We start from the raw sequence: 21,336 nt of genomic DNA on the forward strand, positions 1-21,336 counted from the left end.
GAAGGAAGGAAGGAAGGAAGGAAGGAAGGAAGGAAGGAAGGAAGGAAATCTCATCTGCTTTACATTCTAAACCTCACAGAGTAGGCACACAGACAAAGTCAAGTGCAATTAGCCCCGTCTCACACCTGGCCACACCAGGCTAGGAAGAATTCCACCATTAGCACCAAGTGGCTCCTGTCTTTACAACTTCAGTGGCTAAGCCACTGAAGCATAGGGCTATTCCACACTGAAGAGGTCCATAGTTATTTTTTAGAGTCTTCTCATATCCAAGGACCATTTTGGAGACTTACTCTAACACTAGGGTATGGCTAAACAGAGAGGATCTAACTAATCACTTCAGCTTTGCTAAGGAATGCCTTGGGCAAAAGATGAAGGGGCTTAGTTTCTAGGACCAGCAAAATTAACTGACCAGTCTTCTCTGAACTCACTGACACAGTGACAAAATGAAACACCAAGTACCATGCTGTCCTGGATAAAATGGCAAGGTGGTGGTGCCACAGGCCTTTAAGCCCAGTACATGAGAGGCAGAAGAAGGTGGGTCTCTGTGAGTTTGAGACCAGCCTGGTCTATGGAGCTATTTCCAGGACAGCCAAGGCTACACAGAGAAACTCTGTCTCGAAAATCAAAACCAAACAAAACAATAACTACGAAAAGACAAGGTATAACACAGAAGTCCTACAATGAGCTATACAAACGTGAAGAATGACGACCAGACTTACTGTTGCTCATTCCAACATTCCTCTCTAACACAAGTGATTTTCTTTTTTTTTTTTTTTTAAAAAAAGGGAGATGGATGGACAGAGAGCCTGGAGAAGACTACACTCACCTACAAACATGGTACCCACCCAGACACCTTGCCCTCTGCTGGGTGTAGGAGAAGGAGCTAAAGCAGGTGTGTATAGGGAGGTGATACCACCAGATGGCTATGCAGATCAGCGGGTCTAAAAACAATTGCTCAGGACTGCAGAGATGGCTCAGTAGTTAAGAATATGCAACACTCTTCCAGAGGACGAGGTCTGGTTCCCAGTACCCACACTGGACACAGGCTCACAATGGCCTGTTACTCCAGCCTTTGGGGATCTAATGTCCTCTGGATTCCAAGGGCACACACACGATGCACATAAGCTCATATAAGTACACATTCACACACAAATAAAAATAAATACATTGAGAACAAAATAAAAGCAACTGTTCTCGGAGTCTCCTAGTCCTAAGGCAGGTAAGGTCCTAGAGACAGGCTGACCTAACATTTCCTAATATTCTCCTTCTTAGAGAACAGGTTTGTTTCCATGTTACCAAGCCTACAAACAGTGCAGAAGAGAAGGGCATTCATTAAACAGGTGAGCATACATAACTGTCAATCAGACTGTGTACTCACCGGGAGATTAAGGAAGCAACCCAGGAAGGTGACATTCAACCCAAACAAGACAGTGCAACTCTGTGGGTAATTGCTAAACTACTGTCCTCTGGGGTTTTGAAATAGCAAAGACAACTTGAAGCACTTCAGTGATGTTTGTGCACCCAGGTAGGAAGGAACTAGCTCACACCCTTATTCTACAAATGAAAGCAGGAAGTCTGATGTATCCTCACCTCAACAGCAGAAAAGAACTATGAAACCACACAGACCTGCCATGCACAGAGCTTGCCAGGCACTCTCAGTGCTAAGCCTCTGTTTCCTCAGTCTTAAAAGTGGGGACTACAGGATCTACCACAGAGCTCAGAGAAAATGAAACCCTGTGTGCAAAATAACAGTCCGTGCTTTACTTCTCTCTCCTATAGAATTACCATTGTTGTGAATGTGTGCTCAGATAGTAATTATGATGTCTAACCCAGTATTTCCTCTTCCTGTGGTTGGAGACTTCTGTATGATGAAGTCTCAGACCACAGCTGCAGCCCTGAACTGATTCATTCTGAGATTCACATCAGTGTCCCAGATGTCTGATGCGCAGACCAAGAGGGAAGACCTGATGAGGGGGCCTCTACATCCAGGGTGTGTCATAGAGATGAACACAGCAGGGCCAAGGCCTCCCAAAGGCATGGTATCTTCACGTGGATGGATTCTGTCATTCAATAGCTAAAACAAATTGGCACCTGTCAAATCTTTCCTGATATTTTCTCAATGGGCAGGTTTAAAAGAGTTTTGTTTCAAAGTTAGATTTATTCCTATTTGCCTAACTCTGTCTCTCTGTCTCTGTCTCTCTCTCTCATATGTGTGTGTGTGTGTATACACACACACACACACACACACACACACACACACACATACATGTGTGTATGTATGTATGGACATATGAATATTCATGTGTGTGAATTTCATGTGTGTGAATATGGGTGTGTGCACAGAACAGTGTATGCATGGATATTAAAGGACAAATTTCAACTATGCCTTCAACTTGTTTGAGATGGGTTTTCTTGTTTTGTTTTCTTTAGATGAATATTGCAGACCATCTGATCATTATGCTTCCTGAGACTCTCCTGTCCCTGTTCCCACCTCTCTGCTAGAGGAGTGATTAGATGCTTGTCCTGCACATCCGGCTTTTACAGGGGTTCTTGGGATTTGACCCCAGGTCCTCATACTTACACAGCAAGCACTCTGACCCACTGAGTCATCTCCTTCAGCCTTCCCTATTTGCTGGATTTCTTCCGCCTTCCCTATTTGCTGGATTTTTGCAGAAACAATTGTCAAAGAGTTTAGTGAACTGTCTTAGTTCATGACCAACACACGGCCAGATCAAATGTGTTTTAATCCTCAATACCAAGCCCAAGCTGGCTTCTAAATGCTTTTTTCTGGTGTTGAGAAGGTTCTTATCTAGCTCAAGAGAGGTGATCCAGCAGGGAACTGGAGATGCTATCCCAGTGGCCAGTAAAAAACTTGTGTCCAAATGATCCTGCCGTGTCTGGGGCGTTAGGCTTCTCTCGCTTCTCAGGTCCCTATGCTCCATGCAGGTGGCAGCCATTGCAGAGGTCAGCTGAGCCAACACGCCACTGTTTACCTGCTCTGGCCTTGCATTTCTTTGACCTCAAACCCATCTTCAGCTCCTATGATGTTCACAGTAGGAAGGGACTCAGTTGTTGCCTTCAGTAAGCAAACAGCCCAGTAATAAACAAGAAATGCACACACTTCTTCATCATGGTCTTAAGAGCCCACAGATCAAGCATGAAGAGCAAGCAGGGAAAGGAGTGGCTATCCAGGCAAAGGCTGAGACAGGCAAAGGTGGGGAAGGAGGGTGAGCCTCTGGTTCTCCTGTCTCTACCTTCCAGACTGCTGGGAGCGTATGTGTGTGCCACTACACCTAGTGTTTATGCAGTGGAGAATGTTTATGCAGGGATTCACAGATGCACTCTGCACTCTGCCAAGTGAGGACACCCCAGCCCTAAGATATATGACTCATTCAAACCCAACAATCTGAGAGAAAGAAATTGAACACAGAGCATAGAGGTAGGCACCAAGATAAGACAAGTGCTTGGGACCTTCCCAAAGCAATCAAGTTCTCATCGGCAAGCAGGGGTGGGTGTGGGGTGTAAGTCTCTGGATCCAGGCTTGATTAAAATGCATGGTCATTATGGCCACCCATCCTGTGGGGGACATGAACAATGCTGGCACCAGAAGACGCAGAGGTGGGTTGACCTACAGTCAAAGATCAGTGTGAAGGCTGTTCCTTTGGAGCAGTGCCTCTCAGAGCTATAGAAGGTTATCTAAGCCGTACAGCCAAGAACAAGCCAGTGAGGGCTCAGGATCTGGGTTAGAGGGTTCTAGTCAGATTCTCAGCAGGCATCATAGGGGCAAGGAACAGCTGCTCTCCAGACATAACTTTGCATACAGAGCGAGGCGTGCAGATTGTCACACGGGTAATGGTTACCTGGCTGGAAAGTATCTTTTCTGGCTCTTTGCCCCCTAGGGACAGTATTCTCCAAGGCAAGGTGTGGGTCTGGCTGGCCACCGAGTTGCTTACCCTCTGAGGGTGAATTGAATTTGGTCTCATTTACAAAGTTAGACAGGTCCGAGGGCTGAGGAAAGTCCTGTTTGTCGGCATCCAAGTCCACGGTCATACACGTCCACTTTTGGCTAGTGACAGCCAGCTTCTCCTCGTCTGTGGCATGGACCACTGTAGAGATTGCTGGGGGTGCTTCTGGCGTGGCAGCTGGAGTGGAGTCCTGTGAGGAGAAAGGACAGCCTTTTCTTTCACCTAGTCTCTTGATCAGAAACCATGCCCCCTTAAGCCAGGGAAACCCCTCCATCTGTTCCCTTGGGACTCTGATCCACAGGGCCTCTCAAGGAAGCACCTTTCCTCTATGGAGCTCCTTTACTGATGGTTGATTTCAGGGAGTGACCATGGGCTATCAAAATTAGTTAATTAAATTATAATTTTTTTTTTAAATGGACATGGTGATTCCTGCCTGTAATCCTAGCATTTGAGAAGGTGAGGCAGGAGGACAGCTGGGACTGTGAGACTAAACTGGGCTATAGTATAGGACTCTTTCTGCAAGGTCTAGAGATGTGGCCCCATGGTATGGTGCTTGTCTTGCAGGGACACAGCCCTGGGTTCAATCCCCAGCACTGACAACAACAACAACAAAAAGTCTCATATAGTGGTTCACAGCTGGGATCCATGTACTAAGAGACTGAGGCTAGCCTGGACTATGTAATAAGTACCAGGCCAGTCAGAGCTACAGTGAGACTCTGTCTCAAAACCGAAACAGTACGTCTCTATCTTGGTTGTCAGAGACAGCCCAGTTAGTTTAACTGCAGTATCAGCAACACTGTCGAACAGTCTTCACTTCACAGCAGTCCTTTTGAAGAGAGAAGGGGATTTTACTGCCATTGTACAGGGCAGGGAGAACTCAGGGGAGAGCTACGATTGCACCTGAAGTCTCCTATGCCTGAAGCTAAAGTCCTAGTTCCACCCAGTCAGCAACTGAAGCTGATTTGTATCTGGAGATCAGTTTGTCTTGTCACTCGGAATGGTAGCAAGCCTGCCTGAGGATTACCTTCCTTGGTCTATAAAGAGGGTTGAAGACATGGCATGAGCTTATTGGAAACACAGCTAAGAGGGAAAGATTTATTTTATATGTATAAGTGATGTGTGTGTGTGTGCAGTACCCACAGAGGCCAGAAGAAGGTGTTAGAACCTTGGTATAAACAGTTGTGAACCAACTGTTGTGGGTGCTGGGAATCGAACTTGGATCCCTAGCAAGAGCAGTAAGTGCTTTTAACCACTGAGTCATCTCTCCAGCCCCAAGCTACCATTTCTTCAGGGTAAGCTTCCCTCATTTAACTGCTGTAATTCTGATGGCAAAATCTGTTATTCCTGATACATACTCAGTTTTCACCCATTTTCTCACTGTGTGTCCACTGATCTCAAAAGAATCTCTCAACTTGATACAAGGTCTCAGCAGGTTTAACGGCTAGAATGGACTAGAAGAATTCCGGCTGTAAAATGCAGCCAGCTCTCACTTCACAACTAATTCCCCTCAGCACACACCCTAAGCCTTGCCAAAGTGAGTTCTGCCTGTTTTGGTGTGTGTGCGTGGTATATATGTACACATGTGCCTCAGTATGTATACGCGTACATGCATGGTGTGTGTGTATGTACACGTGCCTGGTGTGTATGCACACACAAAGCAGCATTAATTCCCTGCTCAGCAGTGCAATACTTAAGGGATCAGGGAGTGCTATACCTGAGAAGGTGGATCAGACAGAGGAGACCGCTTTGGAGACTTCTTCACCCTAAATGTGTCACTGTAAATAAAACAGGGTCACAGGTCATTCCCAAGCATCTGGGAACTTCCCAGCCCTCCCGCCTACCAAACCCCAGCTAAAGGGGTACATGGCAACAACTCATTCTGACCTTTTAACTCATAGCACTTTTGCCCCCAAGGGAAAGACCCACCAAGCTGGAAACCTTTAAAGACAAGCCATTTTGGAGAGCTGACCCAGAAAAAAAAATGCAGCTAAATTTAACTAACCGTTCTTACTTTTATAAAAGCCAAGTTGTGGTGAGGAGCCTAATTGCTGAGCCAGCTAAGGCTGGGGGAGGGGCTTCCGGCACTAATTAACAGGATCCAATTTACACATGTGCAAGGAGAGACGCTCGTAATGAACAGCCAGCGGAGCCCACACGGAAACAGAAAAGTTCTGGATCCTGTGAGCCCTTTGCACTCACAGAGGAACAGAGCACAATGGGTCCCTCTGCTCTGGAAGACTCTGGGTAGGATCCTGACTGGAGGCAGCGATGAGGAGGATGGTATTTTATATTTTTCCCCTGGCTATGGTTAACGGACCAGATTCTACACTCTCTCTCTCTCTCTCTCTCTCTCTCTCTCTCTCTCTCTCTCTCTCTCTTCCATATTAGCTAAGTAGGTACAGAAATCTGGCACCCAAGTTCCTTGTGTACTCTCAAATAGAACACTCCAACAATGGCATTAGATCATTTTTAAAAAAATTGCCATAAATGGTTACTTATTGCATTTATGGCATTTATCATAAAAACAAGTCTAGTCCCAACATAAGGCATATATTTATTCATGCATATAAATATATAACTGTTTTGTAGTTGCTAAATGACTAAATACTAAATAAGCTGCTTGGGTAGGCCAGCATTGAGAGACTCCGTGCTATCCGGGGGAGGGGAGCTGCCAGAAGCCTGGGTCCAGGTCAGCTTCCCCTGAAAGGGCGGGGAGAAAGCACATAGATTCAGAGCCCTGGCTAGGATACAGAGCACCAGAGGCATACAGGTAGCCAGTTGCATTAATGCCTGGCAAAGCTACCCACAGATCTGAAGGGTTAACATCCAGCCTAGATGTAAGTGACCAGGAACATGACCACTCTGGCAATGGATTTCAGCTGTGGGCTTCACACTGAGCTGATCCCACATCCCCTCAGATTTCTGAAAGCATGAATTTGCAAGAGTCCAGATGGTAGTACTTCACAACACAAGAACCAGCCTTGGTGGTCTCTGGCCAGGCTTCATGCAGTGTTTTAATATGAAAGCATCCTGCTACTGCAAACAGTCACCCGCCAGCCCAACTTACAACAAAAAGGAATGGAATGAAGAGTTAAAAAGCAATGTATGGATTTCTGATGAAGATTTAAAACTAAATAAATAAATAAATAAAAACCAAGCGGGGGAGGGTTCTGTTACAGACAAGCAGGCAGCAGTAATCACCTTTCCCTTTTCCCAGTCAAGCAGTCTCATGCTAATCACAGAAAAGTAACCTTGAGTTCAGGGGAGCCCTGCACCCATCATTCCCAAGCTCTACAAAGAAATACAGCAGTCATCACAGAGAACAAAGGGAGAGGGCTTGCGAGCAGAAGCAAGGCAGAAGCCCCACACTGGGTGTAAGAGGCAGAGTACATTAAATTTACTTACAACAGAGAACACACAGACATCACATCTTCAACCATCCTAAGACAAGAAGACAAAGAAGAGAGACAGACAGAAGGAACTGACAAAAAAGATCATTCTGCAGACACTGGGCACTAGTGGGTTAGGATATAGCCATCCATAGAGGATTCTCCTCCAACAGGGCAGCCTTCTGGGAAGGGGCTGCCTGGACACAGCTTCTTCTCCAGCTTCTGGACACCCAGAGGGCTGATACCTAAGAGCTCTACCTCCGCATGTGGAGTCTTCCAAATCAGCAGAACCACATATACAAGGGGTGAGACCAGGACACAGGGTCAGCTTCCTCAACCTTCCTTAGCTCTAACAAACTAAGGGGAAAGCGCCTGGGGATGTATTACACTATCCTGGGTCAGAAGAATGAAGTGGCTCCAGTGACTCTCTTTCCAAGCTATGGTGTTGAAGTGAAGACATTTGTGGGTATTATTCCACTTTTAAAATAAAGTTCTGTGTTGATTTGGTGAGTGGGGAGGTAGGAAGGGTCTTGGAGTTCTGGGAAGGAAACTATAATGAAAATATACTGTAGAGAAAACATCTATTTTCAATAAAAATTATATATATAATTCAATATAATATGTAATATAATAATAAAAAGTTCAATGTAAGTCAATATAATATATATTTTTTCTTTTTTTTCCCCCCAAGCCAAGTAGTCCTAGAGGGACCAGTACTAGGTGCATGGTCCTCTGCCCTGGGATGGAAGACATCTCTTCCACCTGATTAAATTACAGTTGATGCTTCCCAAGAGAGCCAGAATGTCTGTAGCAAGCCTGCGCATGGTCCTCAGGAATGGATCTATGGCCAACAAAGCTGGGCTACCCAGGATGAGTGTCAGGGCACCCACACATCTAGGGGCAATGTCTTTGGCAAGTGTTTGTGGACAAAAGCCACTCTTCCTGGGGAATGTAGGTAGGTCTGCTTCCCCCTACCAACTTAGTCCAACTTAGGTTGCACTAATCTCTTTTGGTCTTAGAGCAACTTTCATGTCTTGTTTGAAAAAGATGACTAGAAAGAAGGCGGGCAGCAGAGTCTGTTTCTTTGTCCCTTTCCCTTTTCTTTCCTTTCCTTTCCTTTCCCCTCTCCTTCTCACCTCTGCCCACCAAGTGCTGGGATTAAAGGCATGTGCCACCGTGCCCAGTTAAAGAGTCTGTTTCTTGCAGGTTCATCAGAGGGCAAGAAGCAGCTTTCCATCCAGGGCTTCCTGCTGCCTGAGACCATATGATATCCCTGAGTTAAAGTCATATTAGCAGGTAGAGACAACTGTTGTACATTTTAACATTATTTTGCAGGGTGTATATCCCAGTTTATCCAGAGGCATTGCATATGCTAACCAGGGAAGAGTTGAGCCCCCAAAAGAAAGGTGGCCAGGTCTCTCATGTCTGTTCCTTTTCTCTGGAACTTCCCATATTCCCCAGGGGTTGAAAGGTCATTAGGGGGTAAACATAAGCCTTCAAGCCACTGACTTATTGAAGTAAAAAATCAAGGGTTCTGTGGGTTCCAGGATGGGAAGATGAAACCACTGAGGCTGCGGAGAGAAAGAGAAACAGCCACAAAGATGGTGTCACCACAGCAACAGAGGGCAGGACAAGGGCAGCTGGGGATTCTCAGGCACAGGACTAAAAGTGTCACAAGAACGCACAACCGCTCACAGCCCTTACCACCTCCCTCCTTCAACTTACGTCTTCAGGGGAGTCTTCTTCTTCTTGGCAGGCTTATTCAACCCATCCCCGTCTGCTTCAATGGTGCTGGCTGGGATCTCGAAAGAGGCTGGGGACTTAGAAGGTGAGCTTGGGGTCTTAGAGGATGCCTTAAAGGGGTCAAGGGACTCTTCACAGGCGTCAGGGTCAAAGCTGTATGATTGTTGGGACAGTTTGGGAGACTCTTGCATTTTTGAGGTGGAGGAAAAAGGGTTAAAATTGGGGTCATCCCACTTGTCTATATCAAAGGTGTAGGTACCTTTAGCAATTGGGGTGTCACTGGGTTCAGTAGGGGACCTTGGTGGTGAGGCAGGAGTGTTGTCAAGTTTCTCGGGGGTCTTTTTCATCTTTGGCCTCCTTAGGGGCATTTTGGCAACTGGCTTCTTGCCTATCTTTTTGGTGGGCGGGGCGTTTTCCTGCTGACTCTCCCAACTTCCCTTGTCCTCGGAATAGTCAAACTCCAGCCTCACTGACAGCCCTTTGGCAGGCAAGTCCTCTTGCCCCCCACTATCCGACAGGGTCACCTCCACTGCCTCAGAGGCTGTGGTAAGAGGCACTGATTTTCTCCCCACAGGGGGTGAGTTCTGCACTCTGCCACCTCCAGAAACCAGAGGGCTAACGTCTTCTGTACTCTCCAAAGTCAGAGGACAGGTGGCTGTGGGTACAGCAGTGGACTCCAGTGGACTCTCTTCTGACAATGTGCAACCAGTGCCCTCAGGTGTGGCTGACTCCGTCTTTGTCTCTGGGGCTAAGTGTTCCTCACTGGGAACTGGACTCTCTTCATCTGGCTCCTGTTGGGTCTCCTTTACTGGGGGGGTTTCTGTGGGTTTCTTGGTGGCTTGTTTCTTTTTTAAGGAAGGTGGCCGTGTTTTTTTAGTTCGCTTAAGGGTGCTGGAAGCACTGTTGGATCCTGTGCCACAGGCATCTGTGGCAAGGGTCCCAGCTTCAGGGCTGCCGGGGCAAGAAGCACCGTCAAAGTCGCTGGCTTGCAGGCTGAGCGAGCGGGACAGCGTGGACTTGGAGGGTGGCACAGACTCGGTGGATTTCCTCCGTGTGCTCACCTTACACTCCTGACCCTTAGAGTCTGCAGAACATGGTTCCAAGCTCTGAAAGTTATCCACTAGCTCGATGCTGTCAAAGTCTAAGTTGTAAGTCCCACTGCTGGCTATCGGCTTGTCTTCATCGAACACTGCCGAGGAGGAGTGTGAAGGACGGAAAGGGCTTCCTTCCACAGACTCGCTTCGAGGGCCATCAGGAACCACAACTGGCTCAGAAATACATCCTGAGGAAATGGAGACAAAGCAGTCACCTAAAGACATGGGATGATACTTGGGAATACTTGAGGCTCACTCAAACACTGCCAGATCCCCACTCTGCAGAACTGAGGTTGACAAACTCCAAAGACAGACAGACACCCCAGACAGGCAACAGGTTCTGGTTTCCATGCATCGGCGGGCACAGACCCTGGACAGGTTTCCCTCCGTTTCCTCATCTGTACAATGGGAGCTAGGTAACTGATGAAAGAAAAGCCCCGATGGTTCACCCCAAAGCCCTATATCAAACACCTGACTTTGACAGGGGTCATGCTGGGCATCTGAGCAACAATCAGAAAAAATAAAGGCTTGTACTCCCAGCTTAGCAGCCATTGTCACTGTCACCAAAGCATCCACGACTACTTCTTTGCAAGAGACTCTCAAAGATCAGGCCCTGTGACAGTCCCTCATAAAGAAGGGACTGGGGAAAGTCATTAGACCCTCACCTGAGAGTCTCATCACTCCATCCTACACCTACCTGAACTGCACACGGTCTCATGGTGGCATGTGGAATACCAGCTGAAGAGAGGACTCTATCTTTGTAGCTATGAGGAAATCACTGTCCATGGTGAGGTGACTTTCTGAGGTCTGGCTGTTTGGGAGTTACCCACACAGTGTAAGTAAGGTGAAGCTGAACTCCAGTGGAATGGTACCATTCCACTAATGGTAGGTCTGCCATTAGTGCCCTATCTGGAGTATTTACATCTCACCAAAAAGTTCACAAAACAACCAGACATCATTCTAGACGGAAAAGGCCATATGTGCAAAGAACCTAGGGTAGGCATCTCCGTGAGGTATTATAAAAATAGTGATGAGGCTGATGTTGCTGAAGCAAAGCAGAACTAGTAAACCTTCAGGATAGAAATTAAATACGGTCACAGGCAGCCCTGCTTCTGACTGTTTAGACACTGGGAAGACTGTGCAAGGCTTTAGGGGCCAATAACTGAGCAGGCCTGGGCTTGCCCTCCATCACCTGCCTCTCTAGACATGACCCAGACCCTCCCCTCCCACTGACACATCTGCCTCGCTTTGTCTTTGGCTCTTGTCCATTCTCAGCCCTCTCCACCCACAGTTTTCGCTCCTCTAACCCTGCCAGCCAAGAAGCCCGCCCTCCCTTCCAGTATGCCCAGGGATGCCCCACGATCTCCGCTTCCCACTTCTCCAGGGAAACCAACCAGCCCTTGCATGGATTTCTAGGTTCCCAGCTGTTCTGCTAGAGAAAGGGAAACCCTGTACCATGGTCTCAGAAGGCAGAACAGGAAATAGAATAGGCTGCACAGAATGGAACTGTGTGTGACCTTGGACTGTGTGCGTAGGCAGGTGATTATGACACATTAACCCCTTTCTCTCCAGGCAAACTTCCAGCTGAAGTCCAGAAAGCCATTACACTCGAGTTCCAGATAAATGAAGAAAATTCTCTAAGAGTATGTGTCACATGAGATTCAGACTGACTTGGGTGTCCAGCATTATTTTTTTGTATTTTTATTGTTTTATTTTTTTATTTTCTTTTATTTTTTGTGTCCAGCATTTTTACTTTCTAAATGGTTGTCCTATCCTGCGTCCCAACAACCCAGGTGTGGGAAAGGCTCACTCAAACAGGCCAGTCTGGAGAATACACCCTGCCTACCCACACCTGAGCAGTGCTGTTGTTGTGGGTGGGGCCAGTTCTCACGGTGCTTCCTGACTTTGCTCACAGCCAAACCCTGAGGCCGGAGTCCCAGCAGATAAAGTGGGAGAGGACCGAACATGCCTCTTGGGTTGAGTACGGGCTTACTTATCTATTTCCAACCTGGCAACTTTTTCCCTCAGAAAGCTTAATAAACATCCCTTGGATTGCAAGCACCTGGGGAACTCCATTAGACACACAGGCCCTAAGTGTTTGTAGCCTCTGGTCCCAGCTCTTTGTCCCAAACTATCTCCTCCCATCACCAAACACACTCGCTTTCCTCTGGTCTTGGAAGAACAGGTGTCCACCCTTCTTCCTTCTGAGGTAACTTCCCTTTGCTGAGCACAGTTTCTTCTGGTCAGCAGCAACCTGGTCTCCCTACCTTGTAGCTGCTCCTGGACACTTATCTCAGAAAGCAGACTACAGAGGCTAAGGGGGTCCAGATGCTGTCACATGGGCGTTGGCAGCAGGGAGAGGGGCCTCAGCTCCTGCTACATGTCTGTAGACAACCTTCCCTTCTGATCTGTTCCATTGCCTCAGCAGCCTTCAAATGTCAGCAATTTCCCCTGCATCATGCCACAGTCAGCAGATATCCAGTTTAACACCTGCTTTGTTTTCCTGTCTATTTAGCCTGGCTTTCCTATTCAGAAGTGCTGGTCCCTAACTAAATCATAGCAAAGAAACACGGTTTTATTGCAGTTCCTTATTGTCAGCCCAAAATATGCTTGTGGGTGATCTCTTGTCGTGGGGGGCCTGGCCTGTTCAGAGCATCATCCTTGGCCTGGTCCTTAGCTCTGACCCTCTAAATCCCAGTAGCACTTCTCTCCTAGTTGTGACAAAATGTCTCAAGACACTGCCTCCTGTCCCCAGCAGGACAACACTGTCCCTGGCTAGGAGCTGCTATTCTACAGAGTATTTCCTAGAGCAGATGGCTCCCTATGGTCCATCACAAGGGTGGGATGCCTTTCCCATGTCATTGCCATGGGCAAGCCCAGATTAGCAAGGCAACCACGTCCAGCTGGTTTCCCACTAGATTTCTACATAGCCACGTAGAGCTGCATAAAGACTTCACTCATCTCAAACCTGGCATGCCTCAATGTCCGTCACCATGGGGTACACCTTGAATAATACAGAGGCAAGGAAAGATGGGACCACAAACCAATCCATCCACATCAGCATGGCCCCTGCACTCACTGGTGCAGGCCTAGGCAAAGATATCTCTAGAAATCCACACTGCACCCCGGCTCTAGATTCTAGCTCAATCCTGGGTCAAGTTAGCATCTACGCTCATATGAAAAGAGTCCTCACATGGTTCCCAGCTATGCTAGCCAGCTCAGTTACCCTCGTCAAGAGCCAAGACTGGGTGGCTTCAACAACAGAAGTGTTTCCTCGCTGTTCTGAGTACTGAGGCTAGAAGTCCACAATGAAGGCGTGGGCAAGTCTGGCCTCTCCTGGGGCCTTTCTCCTTGGCTTTCAGGTGGTCAGGTCTAATGTGTCCTTACATGGCCTTTCCTCTGAGCACATGTATCCTTCAAGTTTCCTCTTGCGATGGATGAGGTCCCAACCTAAGACCCCAGAGAACCTTAATTACCAGCAGAAAGGTCCTATCTCTAACACATCACATCAGGAGTAAGGATTTCAGCACTCAAATTTAATAAATATGCAAATCAATTTATAACATCATTGCTGGACAGCACAGCCTAAGCTAAGCAGCTGTACTCAGAAACGAGAGGGAGTAGAGGAAAGCGTGCCCTCACGACTGACATCACTCACCTGATTGTCCTCTCCTGACTGTCACCAGAGGCCCCATTTCTTAGCCTTCCCCAGTGACACTTGAGATGGCTTCCTGCACTGTGAGTTCTCTCCAGGTAGGGATGCAATGGCTAGAGTGAACCACTGGCATCCTGGCATGCTCTGATTCTCAAGTGACCAATAAATCAAATCAAGCCTGCAGGAAGCATGGCTGACCATCTATCTAAGTGCAGAATACAGGAACCCTTTTGAAGCAGGCTAATGGAGACTGGCAGAGCACTGCTCTACCCTTTTGTGGCATTTTGTCAGTAGTTATAGGTAACCCAGTGCAAGCTTATGATGAACTCAAGATTTCCCAAACTTGTCTAGCCTAAAACACATCGGGGACACTCATCAAAACCTAGACTCCCCATTTTCCCACCCACTGATCAGTCCACCCCTTCCTGAAGAGTAGGTCGACAGAGATGTGTTGTGGTGATCTTTTTGTGCACTGGGTAAGGATTGTCTTTGTATTATTCAAATACTGATTTCTGTGCAACTTTAGTATTGTTATTCATATGGCTGCATTATATTTCATAAAGAATTCCTCCATCTCCTTCTGACTGGTTAAATAAAGAGCTAACTGGCCAATAGCTGTGGCAAGAGGAGAGGTAGGACTTCAGGCATATAGGGGCTCTGGGAAAGATGCTCAGGCAGGAGAATTTGCCAGCCAGACACAGGGGAAGAAGCAAGTGCCAGTACTCAGGAAGTACTCATGTGGCAGAGCATAGAATAGAATAAATAGGTTAATATGTTTTACAAGGTAGTCGGGAACTAGGTAACCAAAGGCCTAAAGCTATTTAAATAAATGTAAGTCTCTGTGTCATTATTCAGAAGCTGGTGATTCCAAAGAAAGTCACATTATAGAGGCAAGGCTCTGAATGTTCATTTTAACACGAGTCCCAATTGAGCATCCTGGACAGGGAAGCCTGTGGTTTCTTGCCTGCATCATGTACTTCTGTATACCACATGTGTACCTGAAAAGATCAGAATAAGGCATTGGATCCCCTGGAACTGGAGTTACAGACAGTTATGAAATATCATGTAGGAGCTGGGAGTAGAACCCAGGTCCTCTGCAAGAGCAGCGAGTACCCTTAACCACTGAGCCATCTCTCCAGCCCCCTCTCTTTTACCTTAAACCCTCTGTTCCATTCTGTAAGACAATACTGTAGCATCTGCCCTTCAATGGCCTGAAGGTTGAAGGGAAGCTCTGACAGGACAGGATTAGTCTTGAGGATGAGCTTGAACTTCCTGTGGAGTTCTTTCCTGGAGGGTGAGGTGAGGCTGCTCAGACAGGAGCAGGTCCTCAGTATCTATTACCTTCCTTGGATATGGCCCAAAACACAAGGCTCAAGAAACTAAAGCCAAAATGGGCCAGCAAGATGCCGAAGACTTCTGGCTAGGGATCTTCTCTCTGGAAGACCTGGTTGAGTCTTAAGAACCCCACCTGGGGAGAAAAGCTTTGAGCATTGCTGCTCCTGGGTGTCCAACTTTCTCTGACTGGTCTCTTCCCAGTCCTCACTCAAGTCCTAGAGGCTTACCAGAGACCAAGGCTTTGGGACTAAGGACAATTATGCTGGGGAGAGTCTGTAAAAAGCAGACTTTTTCTCAATGGGGTCTACTCTGTGAGAAGCTGAATAACACAAGTCAGGAATGGGGGAGCTCAACGGGGGCTTTGTACAAATGACACTACCTACAGGAATCCAGGAGCACCTCTGTGCTGACAGTCCCCGCTGGAAGGTGGTCACTACCTGGGCAGCTTAGGCTGGGTCCCAGCTCTACTGCAGGCACAACAAATGTTCCATCTCTGTCCTGTTTGCTCTCTTTCCCATTGGGTTGCCTACCCAGTATGCCCAGTCTACGCTGGCAGGCCCTAGGCTGAGACACTGGCTCATCACCACTTCCAGATTCTGTTGTCATTTAAAAAACATTAGTCCCTTCCATCCTCCTTCAAATGTTACCATGAATAGGAAGTGAAACTGCATAAAAACACCTCCTTCTGAGGTTAGAGAGGTAACATGGTGGTTAAGAGCACTTGTTACTCTTGCAGAGAACCCAAGTTTGGTTCCTAGCACCCACAAGGTGCCTCACAATCTTCTATAACTCCAGTTCTAGGCAAGCACATGATGCATATATACATACAGGCAAAACTCTCATAAAAACAACAGAAATGTCTAAAGAAATATATATATTTTTAAAGTGTCCCCTTGATAAGTTTAAGATAGCAACGAGGTGTCAGGCTAGTAGGATGACCTGATTCAGAGAAGGCAGTGCCAAGGTACAGGATTGAATAAGTGGTTGACTGTAACATGTCAGCTCAGCGTTCTTCACCAAAGCTTCTCAGCTTTGCTCGCTGTCACACACACCAGGACACCTCTCAAGACACCACTGTTGCCCTCAGTGATGACTGAGCAGTCCAGTTTTTGTCAACTTGACACAAACCTAGACATATCTGAGACGAGAGAATCTTAACTGAGACCATGCCTCCATAAGACTGGTGTGCCTGTGGGGCATTATCTTATCTGGTGATTGATGCTGGAGGACCCAGGTCACTGGGGGCGGTACCACCCCTGGACGGGTGGTCTTGAGTGCTGTATGAAAACAAGCTGAGCAAGCCACAAAGTGCAAACCAGTGAGCAGCCTTCCTCCACAGTCTCTGCTTCAGTTCCTGCCCCCAGGTTCCTGCACTGACTTCCATTCATGATCACACCAATAGAAACCTTGGCATTGCCTTAGCAATGATCAAATGTTGTAACAGGACCACCACCTCTGTCCTTCCTGGGGACCATGGGCTGAGCTACCCACCTGTGAGACCTGAGCATCCCTGGTTCACTAGAGTTCATGGCGTTGTCAGGGTTTAGAGCTTGATTATGACAAGGAGTTGCTTCAGGACTCTCCAGTAGGGTCACAGAGAGAAGTAAGCAGGTGCCTAGAGGGGCAGGGCCTGGCCAGATTATTGGCATCCCTACCCAAGATTCCCAGGGCAGGGCATTGTGAACATGGCCACAGTGAGCTGCTGAGGTCACTACTCCTGACTTCCTCACCTGTCTGTGCAGCCATGACATCCCACCGTCCTTCCAGCTAGAGGTAAATGGGGCTTTGACTGGCAGCAGTGGGCTCATGCACCCACTGCTCAGTGGCTACCCTCTGCCTGCATGGTGTCTACCACAGGAAAAGAGACTAGCGTGCCCCCATCTGGGCCCTTCTTCCTAAACATCAGAACATCTGATCTGCATGGTTACACAGAGTCCCCGACAGCTTCATCTGTTCCAGAAACCTGGGCACATATTAACAATCATATTGGGAAGAGTAGGAATGCCCCTGGCCCAGTGCTTGTGGGACCCAGATCTAACTATGAAAAGCCTTGGTCCTTTATATGTGTCTCCAGCCTAAATATCTATGAGCCCTGAAATTCCCATGCAGGAATCTCATTCTCAAGGCAAGACCTCTGGGAGGATATCAGGTTAGGGAGACTGTTCAGGAATGGGACAGCTAGATACCTAGAGACAGCTTCTGTCCCATGTGCCATGTGAGGACACAGCACAGTGCTGCTTGTAAACCTGGCCTCCAGATAATCTCAACTTCAGCCTCCAGAACTAGAGCAATGAAATTCTGCTGTCCTCAGTTACACTCTGTCTATGGGTAGGCTGGCTGAGGCTGAGGCTGAGGCTAAGGCTGAGGCTGTGTATTCTGGGCAAGTTATTTTATAAATCTGTTACTGTTGAGAGCCAAGGGTTCTTATGAAGACAGAATGGAAAGCTACATGAATGTTAGTCTAAGGCACAGAAAGTGCCAGGAAATAACGACCATAGCCCCTCAGATCCTGCCCATGATACCAGCTCCCTATTCTGCATCCCAAGAGGGACCTTTTAATACCAAGGGGCTTCAGGTCACTCTTGGATTTTTAAGGAGGAGAAAGCAAATGCCAGTATGTATAGAAACAAGCCTTCTGCGGCAGACATGGTGACAACAAATCATTGCTGGCAGCTAACACTGAGAGATGTAATCTAAAACAGAGACCCACAGGCCACCAGCAAGAGAAAATGTGTAGGCACACAGGGCACTAGGCAGCTCAATCACAAGACCCTCCCAGTGTCCTTCTCCAGGTTAGGAGGGCTACTGGCAAGAATTACCAGACAAGCTCTGTCACCATGACAAGGTTGTCCCAGAGAGGACAGGCAAGGAGCTCACCTCACGTCTCCTATCAGGCACCTGGCATCGACCGTCCACTTCCTGCCACCTGGGCATTATGAGAGCTCTCAGCTTAGACTGCAGCTCTCAGGACCAGCTGACAGAGCTGCTCGGCATGTGACTGAGTGCCAGTGGGCAGAGCAAAGACTCAGCACCTATGTGGCCAGAAGCCCAGCAACAGCAGTCCAGGGGTGCAAACACAGCAGGACAAGCTGCACGAGAGAGCCGGAAGCTAGAGCTCTCATGCTGCAGGACAGGGAAGGTGTATGACCTCAAAGGAAGGGGATGCTATTCAAATAAGGGATAATTAGCTCTCATCCAAGATGGACATGATGCAGACAAAGGCCCTACTACAAGCCTAATGCAGGGAAGATGCAGAAGCCAAAGCTATTATTTAGTCAGGTGAAAAGTTAACTACACCCCACAGTGCTAACACTGCCCAGTGTCCCCGAGGCTGGAAGGTAGTGATTTCAGACCTTACATGCTGCTGCCTTCATTTATACACAGGCAAACAGGGCTCCTCAGATGGGGACACATCCAAGGTGGGCACTCAGCATCCTGGATAAACATGCTCACGGGACCCAGCATATAGCCAGCGACTGCTTTTGTAAAACAGGTTTCTAGGAGGAAAAACCATGTTTGTTCTCACAGTCAAAGGCCTGGTCTATTATTTCCTGTGGTTCCTTAGTCCTTTAGTGACATTCCAGGTACTCAGTAGAGGAAAACTGTGAACAATAGCCTTTCCTCTCCTGCCCTTTCTTTCCCATGGTTTTCAGAACAAACCCTCCTCTCCCTAGGGCGACCTATGCAAGAAGCACAGTGCCTTCTCACGCCTTTACAGTGCTCCTGCGGGCCTGCAGAATAGATGGGAAGATGGAGTGGGTATGGGGGACAGCTTCCAACAGGTGCAACAAATCAGACAGCCTTTTGTGTAGCCCAAGCGAAGGAGGTGGGTGCTTTATGCAGGCCCATTCCCTCAGCTTAGGTCTCCTGAATGTAATCTCTACGCTGACAGGCTCACTGCAGTTTTATTTTATTTTATTTTATTTTATTTTATTTTATTTTTCTTTTTCACTGCAGTTTTAAAAGGAGACTTGTAGAGTCCCTGTTCAAAAACACCAAGGGGTGTAATCAAAGGTTTTGAGGGGTTGTGACTCAGTGGTAATTAACATCTCCACACCACTGCACAGGGGTTACCTCTTAAGCCTCTATAATGTTCATTCTTCTATGAATTGTCATTTAAGTAATAGGTGGGCTTGTGTATGTTTGCTTTTAAGAATGGAGATGATTCTCTGCTTTGTTGAAAAAGAAATTAGGGAGTGGTTGGAGCCATCATCACCGTGCTGAGGCAGCTGCCACTCCTTAACAGTTTGCACACCACCAAGATGAAGACTGAGAAGCCAGATCCTGGCAAGGGGAAGCTTGTCACTTACATCTGACCACCAGAGAATTCCCACACCACTGTGTGCTGGGGTTCCACCCTGCTCCATTGCTTCATTTGTTTAGACCAGACTCAACTTGTTTACAATGTGGGCTACGCTTGGGGCTCTGAATGGCGAGGTCCCAAAGCACCATGGCCAGCCCCATGGATTTCCCCAATCCAGTGGCTGCCTGGGATAGACATCTAGTATGTCTGACCTAGACTCCAACTCAGAGGACATTAAAGACCCCAGAGCTTTCCAATGTCATTCTCCAGGACAGAAGAACCCCAGTCTGTCCTAATGGAGCCCATGTGAACACAAGGTTTCACGCCACTCTCTGACTCCTTGCTTCAAGCATGAAGCGGTATGGTGGTTGATTCTGTCTATTCTGAAGAAAGCTTGTGTTTGTGGAAGAATGAACAGAATAACTAGATTAAATCCTGGAGGATATTCAGGCATGGGATATGTTCCAAATGATGAAAACAGCAAGCATCTCCACGTATCCCAATAACACAATCACTGACTTAACAGCATTTTTCATGTTACGGGGAAAATGGTACAACGAGGGACCCAATGGTCTTAGTTTCTGTCTGGGTCACTTTTGGATCTAACCGAGCCAGGAAAGAAGCAACAGCAAAGTATAAAATTAATGGGCCACACAACCTAAAACACAAAGACGATCATAAGAAGTAAATTCACAGCACCAGTGGAGTGTCTCCACAGAACAGATGCTATCTCATCTGTCTGCATTTCGTATCAGCTAGACAGCCATTCTAGGATGTGAAACCATCTCAGAGGAGGTTACATACAATGAATGCGGGGGGGGGGGTGGGGGCGCGACACCATAATGTCCTTCCAAATCATGCATGGTGTTCAGTGTTCCCCGAAGTAACTGGCTCATGCTTCCAGTGCCCTTTGGATCACTGTAGAGTGGGCAAACACAGATCATTGAGCACCTGTTCCAAGCAGAGAGAATGGAGGTTGTGTCCCATTTTTATGTGGTATAACTACTCAACTGTCTGAAGTTTATGTGGTGCTAGAGAGGTGCTCAATGGTGGTAAAGAGTTCCCAGGAGCAGTCAGGGTACTGAGCAGGGAATCCTGAAAGCTGCACCAAGGGCCACCAAAGTGACCTTTCCCTGTATATGCTTTAGTGATGTGTCTGAGCTATGGGCCTACAGGTTTTTGAGGGGGTTTTGTTTTTGAATATTTGTTTATTTTTATTATGTATACAATCAATGTTCTACTTGCATGTATGACTGCAGGCCAGAAGAGGGCACCAGATCTCATTATAGATAGTTATGAGCCACCATGTGGTTGCTGAGAATTGAACTCAGGACCTCTGGAAGGGCAGCCAATGCTCTTAATCTCTGAGCCCTCTCTTTCAGTCCAGGCCTACAGTTTTTCATTCGGACACTTTCCATTTAAAATTAGGGGTGAATTTATAAAAGCGATACCAAAAGTATACTTTTCTGTTTGTTATTACATAAAACGAAGGAAGGGACACTAGAGTCTCAGAACTGTAAACAGTTCTCTGGCTCCTTTCCTCTTTAAATCAGACCATCACCATCATTCCCCTCACAGGCCAGCGACTATACAGACTCAATGGAGAGCATGAGAAGGAAACCCTGTACCTGTCAGTCCCATGAAAACTGCCCTGCTCTGTTCCCAAGCAGAAGGCATCTAGCTGTTTAAGACTAAACCTAGGGGCTGTATATATTCCCTAAACCAGTAGCCTGCCTAAACCAGCAGAGAAAAAAAATTCCATCTCCTTTTTAACAACGTCGAGACCAAACCATTATTTTAAGTTACAAGGCACTTTCTTGGTTCCTGACAGTGCAAAGGCGAGCCCAGCCCT

At 47.3% G+C, this 21,336-nt stretch overlaps 1 protein-coding gene across 3 annotated transcripts in view; it reads right to left on the reverse strand.

The window, feature by feature from the left end:
* Positions 1–21,336, reverse strand: part of Tacc2 (transforming acidic coiled-coil containing protein 2) — a 186,237-nt gene that overhangs the window by 26,781 nt on the left and 138,120 nt on the right. For 2 of the 3 annotated variants that reach the window (XM_028769371.1, XM_028769372.1), the window contains exons 3-5: positions 9,080–10,379; positions 5,680–5,740; positions 3,954–4,155 (exon numbers count right to left, since the gene is read on the reverse strand). In XM_028769371.1, the coding sequence (XP_028625204.1) occupies positions 3,954–4,155; positions 5,680–5,740; positions 9,080–10,379 (1,563 nt within the window). Of the gene's footprint in view, positions 1–3,860; positions 4,156–5,679; positions 5,741–7,370; positions 7,407–9,079; positions 10,380–21,336 lie in introns of all 3 variants that reach the window. The other variant, XM_028769369.1, reaches the window with a different exon arrangement.

Source organism: Grammomys surdaster, unplaced genomic scaffold (genome assembly GCF_004785775.1).
Source record: "Grammomys surdaster isolate TR1022 unplaced genomic scaffold, NIH_TR_1.0 192, whole genome shotgun sequence".
NCBI lineage: Eukaryota > Metazoa > Chordata > Mammalia > Rodentia > Muridae > Grammomys > Grammomys surdaster.